Here is a 20,445-nt window from a genome sequence, read left to right as displayed (position 1 = left end):
CCCTGTAGGGCATCAAGTACTTTCTACGTTCCTGACTAAGTGTAAGGCAGGGCCCATGTTTGAGGATGCTGTCGCTCCTGTAGGTTGATGTTCCCTTTCCCTCTCTCCTATGGGTACTTTGATAATGCTTTGACCAAACGGGGCTGTAGTGAAAGGGAAAGTAAATAGACAGCAAGACTTTGAAAGCAAGTGGCTGTCTTTCAGTTACTTAGTAGTTATACTGTGTGGTCTTTAAGTGTTCTCAGTTGAAGTTACATTTTTTTCCTCCTGGCTCGCCTGTCTGTGCTTCTGCCTTATCCTCTTTACCCTTGTTGTTTCTTCTAATGTTTGGATCGTGAGCAGTGCAGTGAAGGAGCTTTATCTCATCTAGATTAGACCTTAGTTACTAAGATGGTATACAAGCACAAAATAAGTTGATAGCACCATCATGTGGTGCTTGCTCTTCCAATATATTGGTGGAGATGGCAAGCAGATGGAAAGTCTTAAAGATGTATGACATATACTTGCTGCAAGCAAATTGCTTAGCTCATCCATAGCAATGGTAACTTACTACTTTTCTGATATTTACTTGCATCAAGATGATGCCTAAATAGGCTTGCTAGAAGGACATGACTATGGAAATAGTTTCAAATGAATGCTGGAGCTTGTTCATGTTAAAACTGATCTTGAGCAGATTATTAATGGAAGAAAGAAAATCATATGCCATATGCTTCAACATATTCTTGTCTTCAGATGCTCTGAACACATGCTCTTGAAAACAACAGAGGGTGTTTTCCTTCCCTAAAGCCAAAGAATGCATGTGGACCACAAAGCTGTGTCTGCTTAGGGTGGTGTTCTTAAACTCTCTGAACCTGCTCATCTGTTGTCACTGATGTCCTGTGGACTTGGAATCAGCAAAGGCTTATTTTTTATCTTTAGCAAGTAGCTAAAGGAGAGGGTGCATGTGGAGAACTGGTTTTCTTCCACTCCCCTTCACTTCCCACCCCATATTAGTCAACTGGTGCACAACGAATCCATAAAGCTAGTGCTGCCTGTCATGAAAGGATCATCCTGAATAGAGGCATCTTCTGATGAATCACGGTTAACGTGGCAATTGTTCCATCTGCAGGAGAAATACGAAGTAAAGAGAAACATATCTGAGCTGATATAATGTTTTACTGTAGCTCTTGCTATGATTTGAAATATATCATGGCTGGCAATGAAGTTTACACTGGGTAAATCTACACACTGCACAGCCTGGGCATCATAAAGGTGTCTTTTTGTGTTGTGCTAACAATTCTTCACCAGCGTGAGTCTAACCTGACTTCTGTACTTGTCTGTTATCAACTATTTCTAATTTGATGCCATTAGCTAGATTTCTTATATTAGACTGACTTGAATCCTCAGGCTTGTAGAAAGAGATCTGCTGCTTATGCTGTGCATTAATGGTGTTTGGATTTTTCTCCTGAACACTATTAGAAGAGAATTAATTGCTTGCCCAGGCATAATACTGCCAATCAGTCTTGGGCCCATCATCTTCTACAGGTGCGTACAGATTTCTTTCTCCATCCTCAGGTTCCAGCTTTGCTGCTCCTAGTTTCTGGTTATGGAAAATGTGCTTGAGGAGCCACATCCAAGATTGTTATATAGAGATTTACTGTAAAGCCTACTAAATGTACAAATTTACATTATGTCTGTCAGGGGCACAAAGCTTGCAAACTGTATTTTTCTTTATCTTTCTGTTGTAGTAGCTTAGCTGGATTGGGAGGGCACATGATACAACTTTTTTATTAAAAAAAAAAAAGTAGCAATGCTCTTACTTGAAATACTTTAATACTGTCAGGTTATTTTAGTAAAATCTGTTACTTTTCCCTGCCCAACTGATACTGCTGATGGAAACGTGATGCCATACAATCAGGCTGATCAAATCCTTTTAAGTATCAGAACCATTTAGGTGTGTGTAAATTCCAAAGCATTGATGTTTAGCCTGCCTATGAATACTTAAAATCAGTGATGAAAGAAACAGTTCAAATGGTAAGCTATAATTAAATAGCAGAGAAGGCATAAAACTCTGTGTAGATTTCTTGCTTCCTAGAAGATAATGTTTAGACTAAACTAGATCCTAATGTCATAAACTCTCAAAAACAAAAGCTCAGAATTTTACTAGTTATGGGACCCTAACCCTGGAAAGATCTGTTGAGAGCAGTTGGTATTGCGTACCATCAGCTTCACTGCTTGTAATACAAGTGCAAATGTTTGCAGGATGAGAATTTGGTTGTGTAATTTGGCAGCTTTTGAAATGCCATGTACTGAGGTAGAATTCCAGTTGGCTTTATGAAGTTAAGTGTGTTAATAGTTGTGTTCCACCGAATTAAAAAAAAAAAACAACAAACAAACCCTTCTTCATGTTATTTAATATACTTCAGAGAAGAACTGAACTGTCTCTCCAAGGTTGTGAAGCACTAATTATGATATACTGAGCTTTTAACTACCTTTTCCTTGCCTTATGGAAAGAACATAGGAATAATCAGATTAGATTAGGCTTCATGTGTGTTATATCTTAGCTTCCAGTACCAGATGCTTTAAAAGAAGGCACAGGAAACTTTGCAGGAGGCAGATGTTTTGATTGTTGACCATCCCCAAGAGATATTTTCCTAATCCTAATAATTTGTATTATGGTTGTACCAATAAACTCCAGTCAGGGATTCAGAATGCGATAAGTGAGCTTCTATATTATACAGAGTGGTTAAAGCTGGTTCTTGAAGAAGCCTGCAGCCCGTAATAATATAATCTGTTTTTTATTTTTAGATCACAGAGCTCAATCCACTTTCAGAACTGGCTTGCACTAATTTATGTAACTCTAGGTTGAAAATAGCCTGCACCAGCAATGTATCCATGTCCTCGAGCAGCATAAGGTTGGCTGCCTCCGTAGCCTTTCCTGAGCCCATACCAGCCAAGGTTCTTGATGCATGTGTGTTACGTGACCTGGATACTCTTCTAGTGCTTATGGACTATCAGAAAAATGGTCCGGTGAGGGAAAGGTGGTCTTGCAGGTGATGAGCATGTTGGACCCTTATTCTTCTGTACTGTGACTTTTTTGTGCCTCAGATTCTCAGCCCATCAAACAAGACTGCTGCATGGATTAGGTGAGTTTGTGTCTGCAAGTACCTTGCAATCTTTATGAACACTGAAATTTAGCTAGAAAAACATCTTAAAATAAGAAAATCAAATGCTATAATCAAGCTTATAATGATCTCTCAATAACATAAAATTTATCTGATCCAAACCCTGTTGAAGTAAAAATGTTTCCAACAATGTGCTAGGCGTTGAACCAAACCCTGTAACTTTCTCTGGTTTTGCGTGTGGTGAAGTTCTGGGTTTATCCAAACAGTGAAAGGTTAGTAGAAAGCCAGAGGTGGGTCTGCTTACTTGTCTGAGTTTTATGTGAGGATGAAAATCAGTATGCTTTCTTTCTTGAAAACAAATATTTCTTTGAGAAGACTCTGGTGCGTGTGTGTATATATGCATATATATGTATGTATATGCCTGGAAGATGACAGAACTTTGGAAGCTGAAGCTTTTCTAGGTAGCTAGCCCTAGCTGGAGGCTGTTCTTTCAGCCAAAACAGTGCAAGAAGATAGGCATTAGATATGTGCCCCCCTTTTCTATTAATCAGAGGCAAAACTGGCAAATTTGGAATTAAACACAATTTGCATATTCCTGCTACAGTATGAGTTTGCATCAAAGTAGTTTTGTATTACTGTAACTTGAGAGTGTCCAAATTAAAATATTAGACTGTGCTACAGGAAAGAACTCAAGAAATTTACAGGTGTTTGCAATTTTTGCTTTTTTAAACACTTCAAAAATCTAGGTTTTATCTAGCAAGCTGCTTAAGGTTTGCTGACTTTTAAGCAGGCAAAGTGTCCCTGTGGCATCACTTCAGAGTGACTATTCATGTAATTAAAGTTAGACACCTGTTTAAGACAGAGCTGCATTGAGTTGAGTCAAGAAATAAAAATCAGGCCTTCACTGTACAGATGTTTAAGCATGAGGTTAAGCATATGTACATTGTCAAGTAATTCTTGTAAGACCACTCGAGTGACTAATATAGGTTAAGTGCCAGTATAAGAATGTTTGTAATACTGGGGACCACTTTTTATTTGGTTCATATGTTAATGAATGAATTTAATTCTGTTCTCCAGTATGTCTGCATTTATCCAGTTGCTTGTGGAGGCTCTGCTTGACAGCTGGAATTGGGTCATAAGTATGTACCTGGAACTAGAAAGGCTATGATAACCTAAACTTCTCTTCTTCCTGGTGAATATTTTAGATAGTTTATATACAAAGACATATTGAAAAGCTGACCTTGATTGCTTTCCATAAACTGCAAAATGAGAGAGAGGATCCCAGCACAAATATACACCCACTTAAAGTATTTTTCCTGAATGTGCTTGTTGCTTCAAACCTCCATGTGGTTAGAAAAACAAACTTCAGCTCTAAGACTTCTCAAATCTGCATTATAAAATAAAATGGAACATACACTCCCGATGGTAAAATATTATTTGCTAACGTGTTCCAAAAACCATGCTAGGCAAAAGGCAGTAAAAGTATCTTTAAAAAAAAAAGTTGGATATAAAACCTAGCAGATGTGTTTTTCTGTTCTAGTGAAAAAAGCACCTACTTACTGGAATGAATGGGAGACTCAAAAGAGGATCTGATGGATACAATATTTTCTCTCTTTTGGGAAAGATGAGGTGGGGAAGAAGTTATTAAATGTTTTCTTATGCATTTGTAAGTTTGAAAGCATTCCTTTGTTCACTGCTTATAAATGTGATCAGTAGAGTCTCTGAAACTTGCACATTTTGCAAGCGCTGATCAGTGTGGAGAGTTGCGAGCACTGATCAGTGTGGAGAGGTGCCTCCAGTAAATAGTGCCTTTATGATGCAAGAGGGAAGGGGGAGAGAAAGAGGGAGAGACCAGGTATAGCTCATGATTTTACAGCTATAAAACCATGTTGCTGGTTATTTGCTAATGGCATGGGAGGGGCGTGGGGTGTGTGTGAGGAGGATCAATTGTTTTATACTTGGGGGTTAAACTTTTTTCCAGAAATCAAACGGGGGAGTTCTCTTCTGAGAGAACCTGTATGTTGATAATACAAAACCGGGCTTACAATAAATATAACCAAAAGCACTTCAGTACTTAAGTCCTTGTTTTGCATTTTCCATTCACAGTTAAGAGCTCGATTTGCTTTCATGATTTAGTTGCATGCACCTGAACTGCTTTGAACCTCTCATATTAAAAACGTTTTAAGAAGCTTTTTTCTTCCTTAAGCTATGTATGTTATTTCTGGTAAATCCAGGGTCTTGCAAATCAGGAGTAGTCTTGCGTCTGTCAGAGCAGACTTCTAATCCAGTTCTGTACGTAGTGCTCTGACTACCCTCCATACCCTTCTCATTACACGAGTTAGAACACAGCCTGTTCCTGTTTCTTGTAGCCACGTTTCTGTTGCAGGGTATCCCGTGCAAGTAGATGTTTTGTTTATGCTTATGTTAGGCTCTCAAAAGTTATTTTCGGGGACTACTTTGTTTGGCAAATACCGTTATATTGCCAAAGACGTGATTGATGTGTGCTTGAACGCGAATCACTTGCATTGCAAATGACTTAAGCTGTTAACAGCTTAAAGTTTTAAAGGAACGTTTATAACGGGCACATTTATTTTCCTGGTACAGGTGTACCAGAAAAATGAACCTTCCAGGGAGATGACTGGATAAAGAGAGAAAGACTAGTCATCCTTCTCCATTCTGACATAGGTAATTTTAATCTACGATTCGTTCCCTTGAGACACCTGAAGGATGGTGAATTCTCACAACTGAAGAGGAACAAGAATGAAACGCTTTCTTCTGAGTGTCGTCGTTAGGCGTAGTTTAACTTCCTCATTGACATTTTCTCCTTAAACGTGAGAGGAAACAGTAGTAGTTGAAGGTGATGCTTTTAAAGAGCTTAAGTATTATCTTCAGCATCTATGTTTCTTCCTGCTGGGAGTCGCTAAGATGTGTCGAGTCGTCAAAGTTGACTCCGGTGTGTAAAACGACGTCGCTATAAACCGAACCAAGACGAGCATCTAGCTTTACCACCTCAAAACTGCCTCACCTGTCATTTTGACCCCGGCAAGTGGCAACGAGTGTGGCAGTCTTGAGGGGAACAGCTCTTCCTCCAGAAAGAAACGATCAGCGCTCACCGAACCAGTTGCCTCCCCCCCCCACCTTCTTCTTTTTAGGACGAGGAAGAAAATCGCTCCGAGCGATTCACGCGAATGAAAGCCGCGCATCGCGGCGTCCGTGGAAGTTGGGGTGCGCGGCCCGGCACCCTTGCCCGCCCCGGGGCGGCTCCGCGGCGCGCTCCCTTCGTGCGCGGCAGCCGCTCCGCACCGCGCCCCGGGTAGAGCCGTTTCCCCTCTCGGCGCCGCTCGGCTCGGAGAAACCCTTTCCCCAAGCCTTCGGCGTGCTCCTAGTCGTGTCTTCAAATTGTGTTTGGGAGCGGGCGCAAGTTCCACGCGGAAGATGCGCTGCTGGAGGCTTCCTTCTCTTCACCGAAGTGTCCTCGTGAGGTCTTGCGGTTTTTTTGTTGTTTTGGTTTTTTTTTTTTTCCCCCGAGCCAACGCGCTCATCCCTCCCGGAGTTCTATGGTGCTATTTACCTGCCGGTGGAACCGGCTCTCTTAGCTCTGAAGTGCAACCCCGAATTAAGCGGCGGTTGCGCTAGTGTAAATGCTGTTTTCACGCAGCGAGTTTACATCAGAAGGGTCCGAGAGGTGGGCTTTTCCCAAACTGCCTTTAAACCAAGTGCTTGAAACGGGCAATCTAGGTGAGGAGTTCACAATTTCAGAAGTGTTTAAGAACTCCGGTCCTTTTGAGATACGCTGCAAAAAGGAGAGAAACTTAGTTGGGGGGAGAAAATTCTCCCCCTGCAAGCGCTGCCTGAGGACCAGGAGCCGATGAGACGCGGGGCTCTGCCGCCCGCAGCGCAGCGCTTCCCCCCCCCCCCGCCTCGTCGGGCGCGGCGTGGGGAGGGTGCCCCATGGCGAGCAGCCCCCGCTGGGGCAGGAGGGGAAGGCTCCCTTCGGTTGTCCCTGAAGTGCAAAATTCTGGTGGCAGCTGTTCGGGGCGAAGAGAGTGCATCTCCTCTGACCTGCGCCGCTGCCCTCTGACCCGCTATGAATCCCGAAAAGCCCGGCTCCCCGGGGGCCGCGGCACACGAGTCCCCATTGTTCCCAAAGCCGGCACGGTCCCGCCGGGCGCGCCCGGCCGCCCACGGGGGCTTCTCAAGCGCCTGGGCTGGAACTGAAGAAGCATCTGGGTTGGATCCGACCGGGCTCCCTTCAACGCGTTATGGGGACAGACTCGGCTTTATCGCTAGGAGCGAGGGACTTGGGGTATTAGGAAACATTTTCTCCTTATGAATGCATCGGCCAAGGTTAGACCGAGTGGGAATTCCGCCCCCTCCCCTTCCGTCCCTGCCCCAGGTTTAAGAATAAATGCAGAAACGGTCGGAGTGGCATTGCCAAAAATGACCTTAGTACAAAGAGGGGGCTTTTATTCGAGGAAATGTACCCATGCCTATTGCGAAAGGGAAAAAAAAAAAAAAAAAATCACCATACTACGCCTTACCATCGCCTGTACATTTATATCGTTCTTGTTTTCTCACTTTTTTTTTTTTTAATATCTTACCCTGTTTGGTCGGATTGGGGGTTTTTTTTGTACTGAGAAACCGCATCTCAAAGGTGCTAAGATCCTATCTTGGAAGGTTGGCCTCCACTCTATAACGCCACCAAACTGCTGTTGCTTTTCTTTAACGTTAAAAACCCGCCAGCCTCGCCTTTTGCTAACCTGGCAAAATCACTTACTGCATATTTATCAATTTGGGGAGGTGGGTTAGCATGGTAAATTTCCTTGAACAAAGATTGTGTGAGATGTATTAGTTCATCCAATACCATGTCTGTCACTTATGTAGACAGAATAATTCGGAGTCCCGGCTTTGCCCTCAATCGTGCCTGAATTAAGGATACGTTTTTATGAAAGTTTTATGGGAAGATTTTAATTTGTCATTTTTTTGAGAGAACTGTAGGAAACTCCAGGAAAATAATCTAGCATTTACTAGAAATGTGGCTTTTTGAAATGAAGCTGAAGATGGATGGAAGGAGTTAGGATTTATTCTGAAATGGAAATTATAGTTCTATACCGTTAAAAAAAAAAAAATAAAGCAGGTTAAAGAGAGGAGCTACACATAATGAGTCCAGGAAATCCTTGCGCTGTCCCTTTAACTACCGAACATCTGATTCCCTCATCTGGCAGATGGTCTCTGAGCACAGATTTGCATTCATTGTCTTGAAATCTGTTTTCGCGTTGGTGTTATATAGATTTCAGAGGCAGATCCATACACAGATCAGAATACAAAAGGGCCAGGAGGAAAATATCACCAAGCAGAGTGGTTTTTAAAAAAAAATAAATGTAGACGCAGGTATCGTCCTGGTTCACAGCGGGCTGGGCTGGGGAGAGCTCCAATTTCCTTTAATGGGAAATTTCGCCTACAGAGGAGGTTGTAAAAAGTTTTAAGGCTAGACCTGACAGCTCGCGTACAGTGAGAACTTCGGGCTCTTCTGGGTGCGTTGCCGTCTCTCTCGCTCGTACGGGCGGTCTCTGCGTGCCGAGCCCCCGCAGGCACTGCGACCGCGACCCGGTTCGTTCCCTCCGAGCGGCTGTATTTTTAAATACCGCGCCCGAAAGCGAACCAGCCAACTACCTGTGCGATTGCTTTATTATGACGGTACGGAGCAGCTTCCTCGACATTGCTGCTTGTAGCCCGGTTTAATTGCTCTATGGCAGGACGGTTTGGTGCGGGGCTGACGGGCTCGGACCCGAAATTAAAAAGTCAGCCCGCCCGGGCTCCGGCTGCAGCGGGGCGAGCGCGGCGCCGGGCGCGCTTCTCCCCGCCGGCCGCCGGCTCGCTCCGGCCTCGCCGCCCCCCGCCCCAGGGACGGGGACGGGGAGGGGGGGGGACTGCTGGGAGCCGGGGGCTGAGGCGAGGGCAGAGCGGCCGCGGGATTGCCCGCAGCCCTCCAATCGGGGGAGGCTATGCAAATGTACAGCCCTTATTTGGGAAGAGGCTCCTCCCCCTTCCCGGTATGTCTGCTCCCATTGCTGTAACCCATTCATGGTGACCGGTTTGGGAAGGACCGGCTCTTCCCAGGCGTAGTGTGTAATCAGACTCTCTTTAGCTCCATTTCTTCCTTTCTCTTACACTTTATCCCGCTCCTTTTTTTTTTTTTTTTTTCTCCTGGATTAGGCTGCAATCAATCCTTCTCCTTCTGTCTGTTGAGAAACAGGTGATCCTTGTTAACAGCGATCAGTTTCTGGATGCAGTTTCCTGCGTTTGAAGGATGATGATACCAGGCAAGACTGAATCAGCATAACTTTTACTTTGCAAGAGGAAAAACTTTTTTCCCTATTTGAAGGCATTAGAAACACGTAGCACTTAAAAGCAGAAGAAGTTGGTTTTAAAGCTGAACTTCGCCGCTTTCCTGGGATTTGTGTGTGTCAATTTCAAAGGCTGTGTCTTTTTTTTTTTTTTTTTTTTTTTTTTGCCCCCCCCCCCCCCCCCCCTTTCTCCTCCCTTATCTCCCAAAAGGAAACTGTTGCTAGTTGGAATAGCCTTTTTAAATGTTTGGGATTCAAGATACTTTAGGAAGAGGACCAATTCTGAAAGATAAATCTCTAGGTTCTGAAATGGATTCCGTCAGGTCCTGGGTCAGAAACGTTGGGGTTGTGGATGCAAACGTAGCAGCACAAAGGTAACCGTGACTATTTCTCCCCCACTTTTCCCCCTCTCTCTCTTTTTTTTTTTTTTTTTTTTTTTTAAGCAAACCTTTTCTTTACTCCCTGTTGTTGTTTGCATTTGCTATTAAATTTATTTTCTCCCTTTCTGTCCCGCTCCCGGTCTCCTCTAGTCAGTGAAAATTCAAGGTAGTACAGCTAGAGCTAGGGAGAAGCGCTCCAAAAACGGAGAGCATCAAGAGTCCTAAAATCCAGTGCGGGGATCAGATGACAGAGAGATCGGAGCATTCTTTCTTTTTCTGCACAAGGGAGGTGCGTGTGGGGGTGGATTGGTTGTACCTAACGATACAGACTAGTACTTCCCGCTTTCTGGGTCAGACAGCCGAATAGGAATGGACCAAGTTAGAATTAACTTAAATGTAGATCTTTCCCCCCGCCTCCCCCCCCCACCCCCCTTCCCCGGCCCATCTTGTTTTACTTAATTCAAGTGGCTCTGTAGCTACCGTAGGCATTGGCGAAATCTTAACCCCTGGATTCGAGGCTGACTAAAACAGGCAGCCAGCGAGCAGGGCACGGCTCGGGGGAAGAAAGGGAGTTCGCAGCAAGGGAAGACGCGCCGACAGTTTGGCAGTGCCTGCGGGCTTCCTGCTCAGCCCCCCTTCAAACCGCACGCTGGTTTGCGTGTAGCACCTGCCTGCGTGGACCAAAGATCTCTGCTGGTCTGAAATGCTAGTGAACACACCGAACTGGGGGCTTGTCTGTCTCTTACTTGGTTGGGCGGGTTAGCTTCCCCCCCGGCCTTTTATTTTCTCTTCCTAGCCAAGTCGGCACAGGACCGTTATTCCAGTCTCTTCCCCGTAGGGGTAAGGCGATGAAAACCCTTTTAAGTAAAATATTTTTTCCTCCTCGCTCTCTGGATACCTTTCAAAAAAAAACAACCCAAAACCCCAAACCAAACCTGGGAAAAAAAAAAAAAAGTAGTAGCGTCGAGGAAGGCTAAATTGGTCCCGGGAATAAGTTGGGTTTTATTTAGTATAGAGACAAGGTGAAGGGCACGTAACAGCAGATGGGACTTCAGATGAAACAGGGACGTTATAGAAATAGTACATCCATGCCCCCACCCACGGCCTGATCTGTGAGCAAAGTTTCCAAGCGCTATGGGAGGAGTTATCAGAGTTTTATGAATGTCGATAGACGGTTTAATAAATACGGGGGGGGGGGGGGGGGAGAGGTTTATTCCTGGGGAAACCGAAAGTAAAAGGAAACTGCTTCTAAGAAGGCTCTAATTCACGGGAGCGGTGGAGATACAGTCGCATTGTGCTGGGTGGGGGCATCGCCAGTTTTTTTTCAGAGATCCGTAAGAAACCAAGAAATCAGAGTTCTTAAATGCAGAATGAGAGGAAGCCCCAAACTAGGTGCAGTTGTGGCGGATGTGGTGAGTTCACACTGTACCGATTTGGCAATGGAAAACACAGGGAAACATCTGTAGTTCTCCGAAAGAGTCAAACACTTTTGCCAGTGGAGTGGAGCTATTTTGGGGACTGAAATCCGAAGCTGTTACAACGCCTAACTTGTCAGGCAGATAGACTTAATCTGTCTATTAAGTAACATGGAGGTGCTCACGTGCACCTATTTTCTCTGCAGCAGGTAGAAATCGGCATTAGGGAGAGGGAGCTACAACTAGTTTCACTAAGAAATGTAGTTGCTTTTAGGGATATTGTGGAGACGCAAAAGCGTTTGAATCTTGCCAAACCAGGAAATGTGTGGGAAATGTCGCTGCATTTTCTGCAGTCAGGGACAAGATTTGGGGAAGGGCTACTAAACTTGAGTCTAAATTCTCTCCATTTAAGTCAGAAACTGAAGACCCGGGCATCAGTTCAAATAGGTCAGTGACTAAAGACTGCATTGCCAAACTTCGCTGCCGAGGCAAGTGGATGCTCTGCTTGAAACTAGTTGTCTTTTACCTAAAAATGTAGGTGCCCTCAAGTTGACAGTCCACTGGTAGGAAACGTTTTAAGGTCGCTTGTCTTCTGCTACAGGAAAAGTGCACGATGCTGGGATGTACAGATAGCACTTCCAGACTCTCTGATATGCTCCATCTACTTCCCACCCTGCGCGTTGCATCCCAGAAATGAGTGTGACAGGCAAGAAGAAAATAGGTAGAGGAGGAAGTAAACCACTTAACTGCATTTAGCAATAACCATTTCTTAACATTCGGGGTCTGCAAATTATTCTTGTCCTCGGAGCGTAGCTATAAAGAGACCGGGGCCAAGCGAAAGCAGCGTTACAGTGACAGCTTCCAAGTCAGGCATCGCCCCTTGCCCCCCCACCCCCGCTGCTCCCCGGCCCGGCTCCGTGTTCGTCCGCAGCCGCTTCCAGCCCCCCCCGCCGTCCCGCTGGGAAAGCGGAGCCGCCGAGCGTGCCCGCGGCCATCGGAAAGAGCCCAGGTCGGCACCGGGGATGACAAGTGACTCCTGGTAACCTCGTGTGGCACTCGCACAAGGTGGATGGAGGATTCCCGGCTTTTCTTCGAACGTGTTCTGCCTTTTCTGTTGTTGTTTTGCTGTGACTACTGCACAACCTGGTAATGTCTTTGTCTCTCCCCCCACACCCCATCCCGTATGTTTCCTCCACAGCGGAGTAGCTTTGTCCAGAGCTCACTTTGAAAAGCAGCCACCCTCCAACTTGAGGAAATCCAATTTCTTTCACTTTGTTCTGGCTCTCTACGACAGACAGGGGCAGCCCGTGGAAATAGAGAGGACAGCTTTTGTGGACTTTGTAGAAAATGATAAAGTAAGGCTTGTTATCTTTCTTCTTCCTCTTTTCCTTTCTAAATTTGATCTTTTCTTCTCCCCCGTTGAGCTGCTAACTTTTAATACCTGTGGTCCCTAGCAAAATACAACCAGCTCTTGGTCAAGCCTTCAGGTGCTTTGGTAGAGATGTTGCCCTCTGTGTGCTGCTGTAGTTAAAAAGGCTTGCAAGCCTCTACTGTATCGGGAATACAATGGGAATTCCATACACCCACTAAAAATAAAATAAAAAAAAATTCATGGGGACAAACGTGATTTTCTGGGGTTTTTTTGGTACCTACCAGATGTGCCAAGTTTTATTAGTACCCTAACAGAAGTGGAATCTGACCTGTAATATGTCATATTGTCTGTTGAGCTTGATTATATGTATTTCCTAAGACTCCAGAGTCAATGGCAGGACTTGAAAAGCATTTGCTTTTGGATTTTAAATCCATGTGTTGACCACTTCACATTGTTTTACAATTACTTTCTTAGTCATGGACAAGATTTTTTTAATTATGAAGGACGCTCGTAAATAATTATCTTCTAGGAAATTACAAAAAAAAACATGCAAGAAACATTCCTGTAACACAACCTTCAGGAAATAAATGTAATGACTCAAAATAACACTACTGCAAAGTAATGGACACATTAAAACCAAAACCCACTGAGCTTTCCCACTATCAATCTGCTTTATATTAACTGGCTTGAAATGTACAAATTCATCCCAGTGTATTGCCTTGAAAAAGTTGAGAGCTTAATAGCAAATAAGAGAGGAAAAGAAGTTCTTGAACTCCTACAGGAAAAGATGTCAGCAGTATTTTGTAGTTTGTCCTGGGTCATTTGGAAGGTTAATATATCCCAATCAGTGGATTCACCTCTCAGAATTTTAATGAACTTTGTTGTCACTTCCATCATGATTATTAGCTTTTGCATTTTAAATGTGCCAAGTGTAAGTTCTGGAAGAAGTTTTTTTTTTTAATTCTCTCTTTCAGGAGCAAGGCAATGAAAAGACAAACAACGGCACGCATTACAAACTCCAACTGCTTTATAGCAATGGTGAGTCCCCTTTCCAGTCATCTTCTGTAGGTTGTACAGTGAGGCAAGGTTTGTAGGTGCTGTCAGTATGATTTCTAAAATACACAGAAATTCCCTTGCATGATGTCCCTTCAGTGTAGGGATGGGCTCTGAAGTTTACCTGCTGTGGATGGGCTTGGGCAACACACTAGAGGTATCAAATCTAAATGATCTTTCTAAGAATGTTTAATAACGTACTAGATTACATGGGTTTGTTCTGATGTTTAGGCAAAGATGCATGTAACAGCAATATTTATTACTCTTCTCTTTCGCTCTAGGTGTCAGGACTGAACAGGATCTGTATGTTAGGCTCATCGATTCAGTCACTAAGCAGGTGAGCATAGTTAATATGTGCCATGCTATCCTGTCCTGCCTCATCCTTCCTTTTTTCCTAAGGTTGCCCTGCATGTTTTTTTTCTTCTCTGGTTCTTTTTTGTCTCCTGTTCATCTGTGTTGCAGACCTTATTTTTGAGGGCAATTGAGAAGTAATTATCCTAAGTCTCTTTTTTTTTCCCTCTGTGGATTGTAGGTTTTTATCCATTTTTTATCAATATTTATGTATAAGCTGCTTTCCCTGCTCATAAAGGCTTTGGGGGAAGATATTTATTTGCAAGTAATGGTTAAAAGTCTTCACCTCAGATCTGAATATTATGACAAATAAGTAACACCCTGATGCTACTGGCTTATGCCTTGTCTTAATTTTTGTAGCCCATAACTTACGAAGGACAGAATAAGAATCCTGAAATGTGCAGAGTTTTGCTTACCCATGAAGTCATGTGCAGGTAAGATGACTTTATTAACAGCATATAATTTGTTAAGTTTGTTTCCATAGATGCCAAAATGGCCTTTATGATGAAGTTGTAGATAGGAAGAGTTTGATTTTTTTTGTTTGTTTGTTTGTTGTTGAGTCAGAGAAATTCTTTGTGTAGGAGGACTTTCTTTTTACATGTGGATAATACTTGATTTCAGTTCAGTACAGATATTTGTTTGGGGTTTTTTTGTGTGGTGTGGGGTTTTTTGGTTTGGTGGGGGTTTTTTTTGTTTTTTTTTTTTTCCTTACTGCTCCATATCCACAGTCTGAGCTGTGCTATTTTTGTTTAAACTAGGCCTTTGTGTGTTGTTTAAATCAAGACTTTTCATATGCTTATTTCTTACAAAATTTCTGTTCACCTTTTGAGAATGAGCAGATTAACTTAGATTTTTGCCTGGAAAGTAAAAGGCATTCTTCATGTAATTTTCTCTGGTGAAATATTTTAATTTTCATTAATGTTCTTTAGTTTTGCTTGTTTCTACCCCAACCAAAAAAAGAAACTCCTCAAACCAAAACACAAATCCTTCTTTTTTATACTATGTAAGCAATATTTGGAAGACTTCCACCTTTCAATTTAAAAAGACACTATTTTTAGCATGTAAAGTTATAAATTGGAGGCAAAAATGAGTTGAGGATGTTTTTAATAACATCTGTATAAGTCTGAAGTTACATGTACCTTATGTATGTACATCATGCTTCCATGGTAACTTATTACTTTTCCTGTTCTCATGTAATTAAATTTTTTTCAATCATGTAACAATGCAAACAGTCAATGTTCTTATATTAAAATGTGTTAAATTGTGCATAGAATGTTCTTTCATAAAATGAAAGGCAAAACCAATCCTGACCTTTATTAAACACAGTTTGTGGTGGTGTTTTTTTTTTTTTTTTTTTGTGTTAGTGGGAGGGGGTTAAGCTGTTTGAATGTTGCTTCTTTTAATGTTGCAGTTTGCTACTTTTTTTTTTAAAGTAGCCTTTTCAGTTAATATAGTAGTAAGAGCAGCTTATTTGGACAGACTTCTTGTCAAGGGAAAGTCTCAGTTTCAGTTCTTAACAATTATGTCAACTATTCCATTACTTTTAAAATGTAATAAGAATCAAGTAAATGTACAGTGTTTATCTGTTGGGCTTTGCTCTCATTAATTAAGAAAATGAGCGTTGTTACTTTTGACCAACATTCACATATGCATGCATAAACACAGTGTATATCATATAAGATACGCATACAGTGAGCTCTATGAGGACCTGTAGATGTAGTAGCAAAGATCAAAGGTATATATATTACTTTCTGGCACATCTAGAACTTGCATACGTATTTAAATATACATGCTGTCCTTATTGTTGAAAGTCTTCACTATAACTAGGTGGACATTAGAGAAGAAAAATCTTTGAATTGCTATGCAGTTGGGTCCTGGTTTGTGATAACAAAATAACAGCATACTTCAGCTTTCTCCACTCTTGTACAGAGTGCAGTTCTATTTTAGAAGTTAAAATATTTCAGCAAACACCAGTACCTTCCCATCCAAATCTACTTCTTTAAAATAAAATTAATTTGGCTTTTTCCCCTGCTTCTTCTCCATGCCTTTATAGTATCAAATGCTCTGTTCAGCCTTTGTATACCTGGCCTCCACTGATGCCTATAAACATATTCCGTGCTTGATTTAAGGTAGTGTTCTACAAATGTAAACCATTATTCTGATTATACTGAACTCTCTCCTGCTTGATAGATTAGCCAAGGGAGAATTACAACTCAGGGACGTCCTTTCCATGTAAAACACAGATTAGTGAACAAAATCAAAAGTGCTGTGTAACCTAATCAAGACATTTGATTTTTAAATGTCGTGTTTTCCTAAAGTGCCTCTGAACAGGGTGCTGTGTATTCTGAAGAGGCATTACACTTATCACTTTGAATAATGCCAAGGGAATGGATCCAACTCCAGTTAAACTTGACATTTTATTTTACTTCTTTTAAGTACAATAATCAAATCTTCCTCATTGTGTGCTGCTTAAGTGGCAGCATCAATTTTTAAAGCCCCTAGTTTAGTTTGCATTAGTAACAGTATATAAAAATTTAATGCGCTGTACCCACTCTGCTGTCCAAATTGATGCCTACTGTTTTTAAAAAGAAGGGTCTGCCTGTCTGCTCCTAGTTGAAGGTAGGCTTTTTTTTTTTGGTATTTTCTTGTGTGTAATCACACAGGCAGATATTCTTGCTGTATAGAGACAAGTGCATCCGGAACTCCGCATCTTCCACTCAGACAGTGACAGATGCATGCTTAGCAGGAAAGTTGTCTAAATATTGATACGGCTACAACAATCTGTCATACCAATTGAAAGTTAAACTCTCGACTCTCAATAATTAGTGCGTTCAGTGAGAGGCTCTATTTATTTGCAGATCTGAAATTTTTCATTTGGGTTATTACAGCTTAATGGGAACTGTTCCTATTAGGTGAGTCTGTCTAAAATACACAGTCTTTCCCCCCAATGGTTGGAAATCAAGGTAAACAGTCTCCTCTCCTGGAATAACTTTTTTCTCCTCTTCTTTTTCTTCCAATTATTGACTAAGAGGAAACTAGTTGTTATGCTGCTGCCAGCAACCCCCTATGCCCTCAATGCTCAGAGGGTTAAAAGGTATTATAATTTGAACAGAAGTAGTCTCAGGGCCTACAGCTGGCTAATAACAGAGTTGTATTGAGTGCAAGCAAGCCCCACAGCTGTGACTTTCGCCACAAGGCTCAGACTAGACGGGAGCTCTAATCAGCTGGGCCAGGCGGCCACTGGGGCCTGTGTCTTTATCGGCCAGATGGTGTGAATTTAGACACTTTTGTTATGCAATTGCAGGGAGGAGTTGGGGAGAAGAAAACAAAACAAAGGCCACCATGCTGTGAGCTTATTTGAGTTTGAAATTAGAGACAGATTTTTTTTTTTTTTTTTTTTTTTTTTTTTTGGTGGGGAGCGAGGGGAGGGAAGTTGAGGGCTGAATTTTAAAAGCATTTTAGTCAAGTGTGAGGACGGAAAGGATGTAAGTTTGCCTTTGACATGAGCCTTCTGGAGTATTCAGTTTGTAGATCTGGTGGTGTCTGTGGTAGCTTTTTGGTCTCTGTGTTTGTTTTTATTTTTTTTCAGGACTGTTTGTAATGTAAACCGTTATTTTTCCAATGTAGATCTAGTTAGAGGGGAAAGTATAATAAGAAAAGGTATAGAAAATAGAAGTCTTAGGCCTTGATATTCTTGGTTTAAGCAAATGAGCATCTCTAAAGGTATGTTCCTAGTACAACATTGTAGCAGCAGTGTAAATATTGGTGAAGTTGTGCCAATAATTCGCTTTAAGAGAATACTGTAGGCTTGATCCTGGACCACCAGAGTTTGGGATTTTTGCCATTGACTTAAACTGGAACAAGTCAATTCTGTTACAGACAACACTTGTAAAACAAACCCAGTGGAAATGTTAGTGCTTGGATACTGCAATGAAATACTTGGAAACAGGGATTTAAACATTCGAGAGATACTTTTGCTAAAACGCTGGGCTTGAAACATTATCAGTCTTTAAAGGACTCTGATTTACGCGTGAAGTAGTCATTCACTGGAAGTGAGTGACTGTTTTCCCTAATCAAGAAATTTTTTCATATATGTTTGGGCTCAAAAAGTATTAAGGGAAAAAAATGTAGCACTTCAACAAAAATCTGTTATCCAAGCGTGATAAGAATGTAGATATTTGTAAAATATTTGGAGAACTTTAGCTGTAAGCCACAGTTTTAAAAGAAAAATTTCTAGGTGTTACAAATGTAAAGTTCCTAACTGGAATAATTGTGCAAACTAAAATAAACTAAGGTGTGCTTATTTCAGAACCCAGCCGCGTTGTACTCCAATCTCACATAATTCATCCTAAAACACGTACTATGCCAAGAAATGGCAACCTCTCTGGGAAGAGTATATGAGTTGACGAGGTGTGGTGGAGGTACTGCTGGTGTATTCTGCTTGAATGTTACTGTGGTATAGTGCAATTAGAAATATTTTTTTATGACCACCTGCACAAGTTACACGACTAAAGGATATCTCATTTAGTATTATTGCAAAGAGAGGAAATGACTGCTGTTTTAGCTAGCTGTAAAAAAAACCCAAACCAAAACACTACAAAAATAATTTAAAAATTGAGTTCTTTTTGTCATTTTATTATAGTGGCGGGTGAACCAGCAAGGCATTTATTCCCAGTGTTATTTCCAATGCATTGTTATATTGGATGTGTCAGAATTACACGCCAAATTCATATTCTTCTGAGGGAGGGTTTTCTGCTTTTGGGGTTGTTTTTTTTTTTTCTTTAGAAAATATCTCGCATCTTGGCTTTCAGTACAAAAATATGCAATTCTTCATAAACAATCATTAGGCAGTGAAATGCATAAAAGATGCACTTAAAACAAAGTTGGGAGAAGGAGAGAGTAGGATATTCTTGGCTGGTGTGAATTACCATAGCTTCACTAAAGTCGATGGAGCTATGACAATTTACAGCAGCTAGAGGGTCTGCCCCAGGGATTTTTAAATATTTAGTGTATCCTTTTATTTTAAAAGGACTAGCATCGATGAATAAGTGCAGGTTTGAGGCAAAGGGAATGTAGAAATGTTGAAACAGTTAGAGCTGCTATTCAAATAGATCTGCTAGTTGTAGCTCATCTTGCTGGGCAATTTCAACTTGCAAACGGGAAGTTCCTGGGACTCGCTGTAACTTAAAGAGAAAATGCATGCATTTGAAATTTTTCATATCTGAAAGAGGTTTTATGTCTGAATGCTTATTTTGGGTATTTATAATTGAGTATTAGGCATTTAAAAAAAAAAAAGCTACTCTTTCATGTTTTGTACTGTCTTCAGTGAATTCAAGCGTTTAATTTAATTTTTTTTTTTTTTTTAATTGCTCTGCTTGGAATTGCTCCTCAGTTGGAAAACTCTGGGATTCAGACTGACTTGAGAATTTTGCAAATGTATTCAGCACCTATTAAAATGCAGCACTATACAAAAACCTAAAAAATTTCTTGATTCCATATGTGTAAATTTGAACAACCTCAGCAGAACGTGAAAAACATAATTTGGAAAGGCATTTGTATAACTTAAGGCAGAATCTGATCTGGTGACTTTTGAGGCATATGGGACTTCTGATACAGTCTACTTAAAGTTTAGGAGGTCTCTGTCCTCCCCCTCCCATGTTAGGTTTGGTTGGAACAAACTATCTGAGCATCAAGACAGCTTAAGTCTTCTAACAGACTTCTATGTTGCTACAAATTCTTAGAATTGAGAATTTGAGAGCAAGGACTATTTCTAAAGTCTGTCAAACTTTTGTACTCAGCTGGTGTACATGCAAGGAGCATCACCCATGTCAATGAGTATTTCAGTGGAAATCAAATCACAACCTGTCTCTTTTTTTTTCTTTTTTTCTGTTTGTTTATTATTATTAAAAAATGGGAAAATGAAATGCAGTGGTTCTGTTCTTTCCTGAAGAAGGTTTAATTCGCTGGGAGTGAAGAACATCAAGTAGTTCCTGAGTGTAGGTTGTATTCTTCTGTACCATCTCCTGATGTATTTGTGTATATACGTACACATCTGTGCACGCGTGCACACATGCACATCTATACACACGCAGTTGTCTTTGCATATGTGTGCATGCACACGCACAGATGTGGACATAACATGGATATTATTCTGCAATACGTACCTTACTGCAAGCTCCTGAGGGTGACAGCATTGTTTTGTGTTTTCTTATCACGTCAAATAAATATATTTATTTTATGTTGTGAGCTCATCAGAGAGAGTTCTCATTTCTATACAATCATTTTCGTGGCCATGCAGTCTTAAGATCTGTATAAACACATGCTTAATCTTAAGGGTTTATCATCACTGAAACAATTGCAAAGGGATTTATGGACGAAATGCCAACCTGAGAAACATCTCTTCAGATCCTTGGTAGGATCTAA

At 41.5% G+C, this 20,445-nt stretch overlaps 1 protein-coding gene across 3 annotated transcripts in view; it reads left to right on the top strand.

The window, feature by feature from the left end:
* Positions 1-7,499: 7,499 nt before the first annotated feature.
* The window catches only part of EBF2 (EBF transcription factor 2), a 150,121-nt gene continuing 137,175 nt past the window's right edge, over positions 7,500-20,445 (top strand). The window contains exons 1-5 of one of the 3 annotated variants that reach the window (XM_069801072.1): positions 7,500-9,825; positions 12,445-12,601; positions 13,593-13,656; positions 13,953-14,008; positions 14,383-14,456. In XM_069801072.1, the coding sequence (XP_069657173.1) occupies positions 9,695-9,825; positions 12,445-12,601; positions 13,593-13,656; positions 13,953-14,008; positions 14,383-14,456 (482 nt within the window). In that variant the 5' untranslated portion in view covers positions 7,500-9,694. The remainder of the gene's footprint in view (positions 9,826-12,444; positions 12,602-13,592; positions 13,657-13,952; positions 14,009-14,382; positions 14,457-20,445) is intronic. The other 2 variants (XM_069801071.1, XM_069801070.1) reach the window with 2 other exon arrangements.

This window comes from Haliaeetus albicilla, chromosome 13 (genome assembly GCF_947461875.1).
Source record: "Haliaeetus albicilla chromosome 13, bHalAlb1.1, whole genome shotgun sequence".
NCBI lineage: Eukaryota > Metazoa > Chordata > Aves > Accipitriformes > Accipitridae > Haliaeetus > Haliaeetus albicilla.
This window is presented reverse-complemented; position numbering and strand designations above follow the sequence as displayed.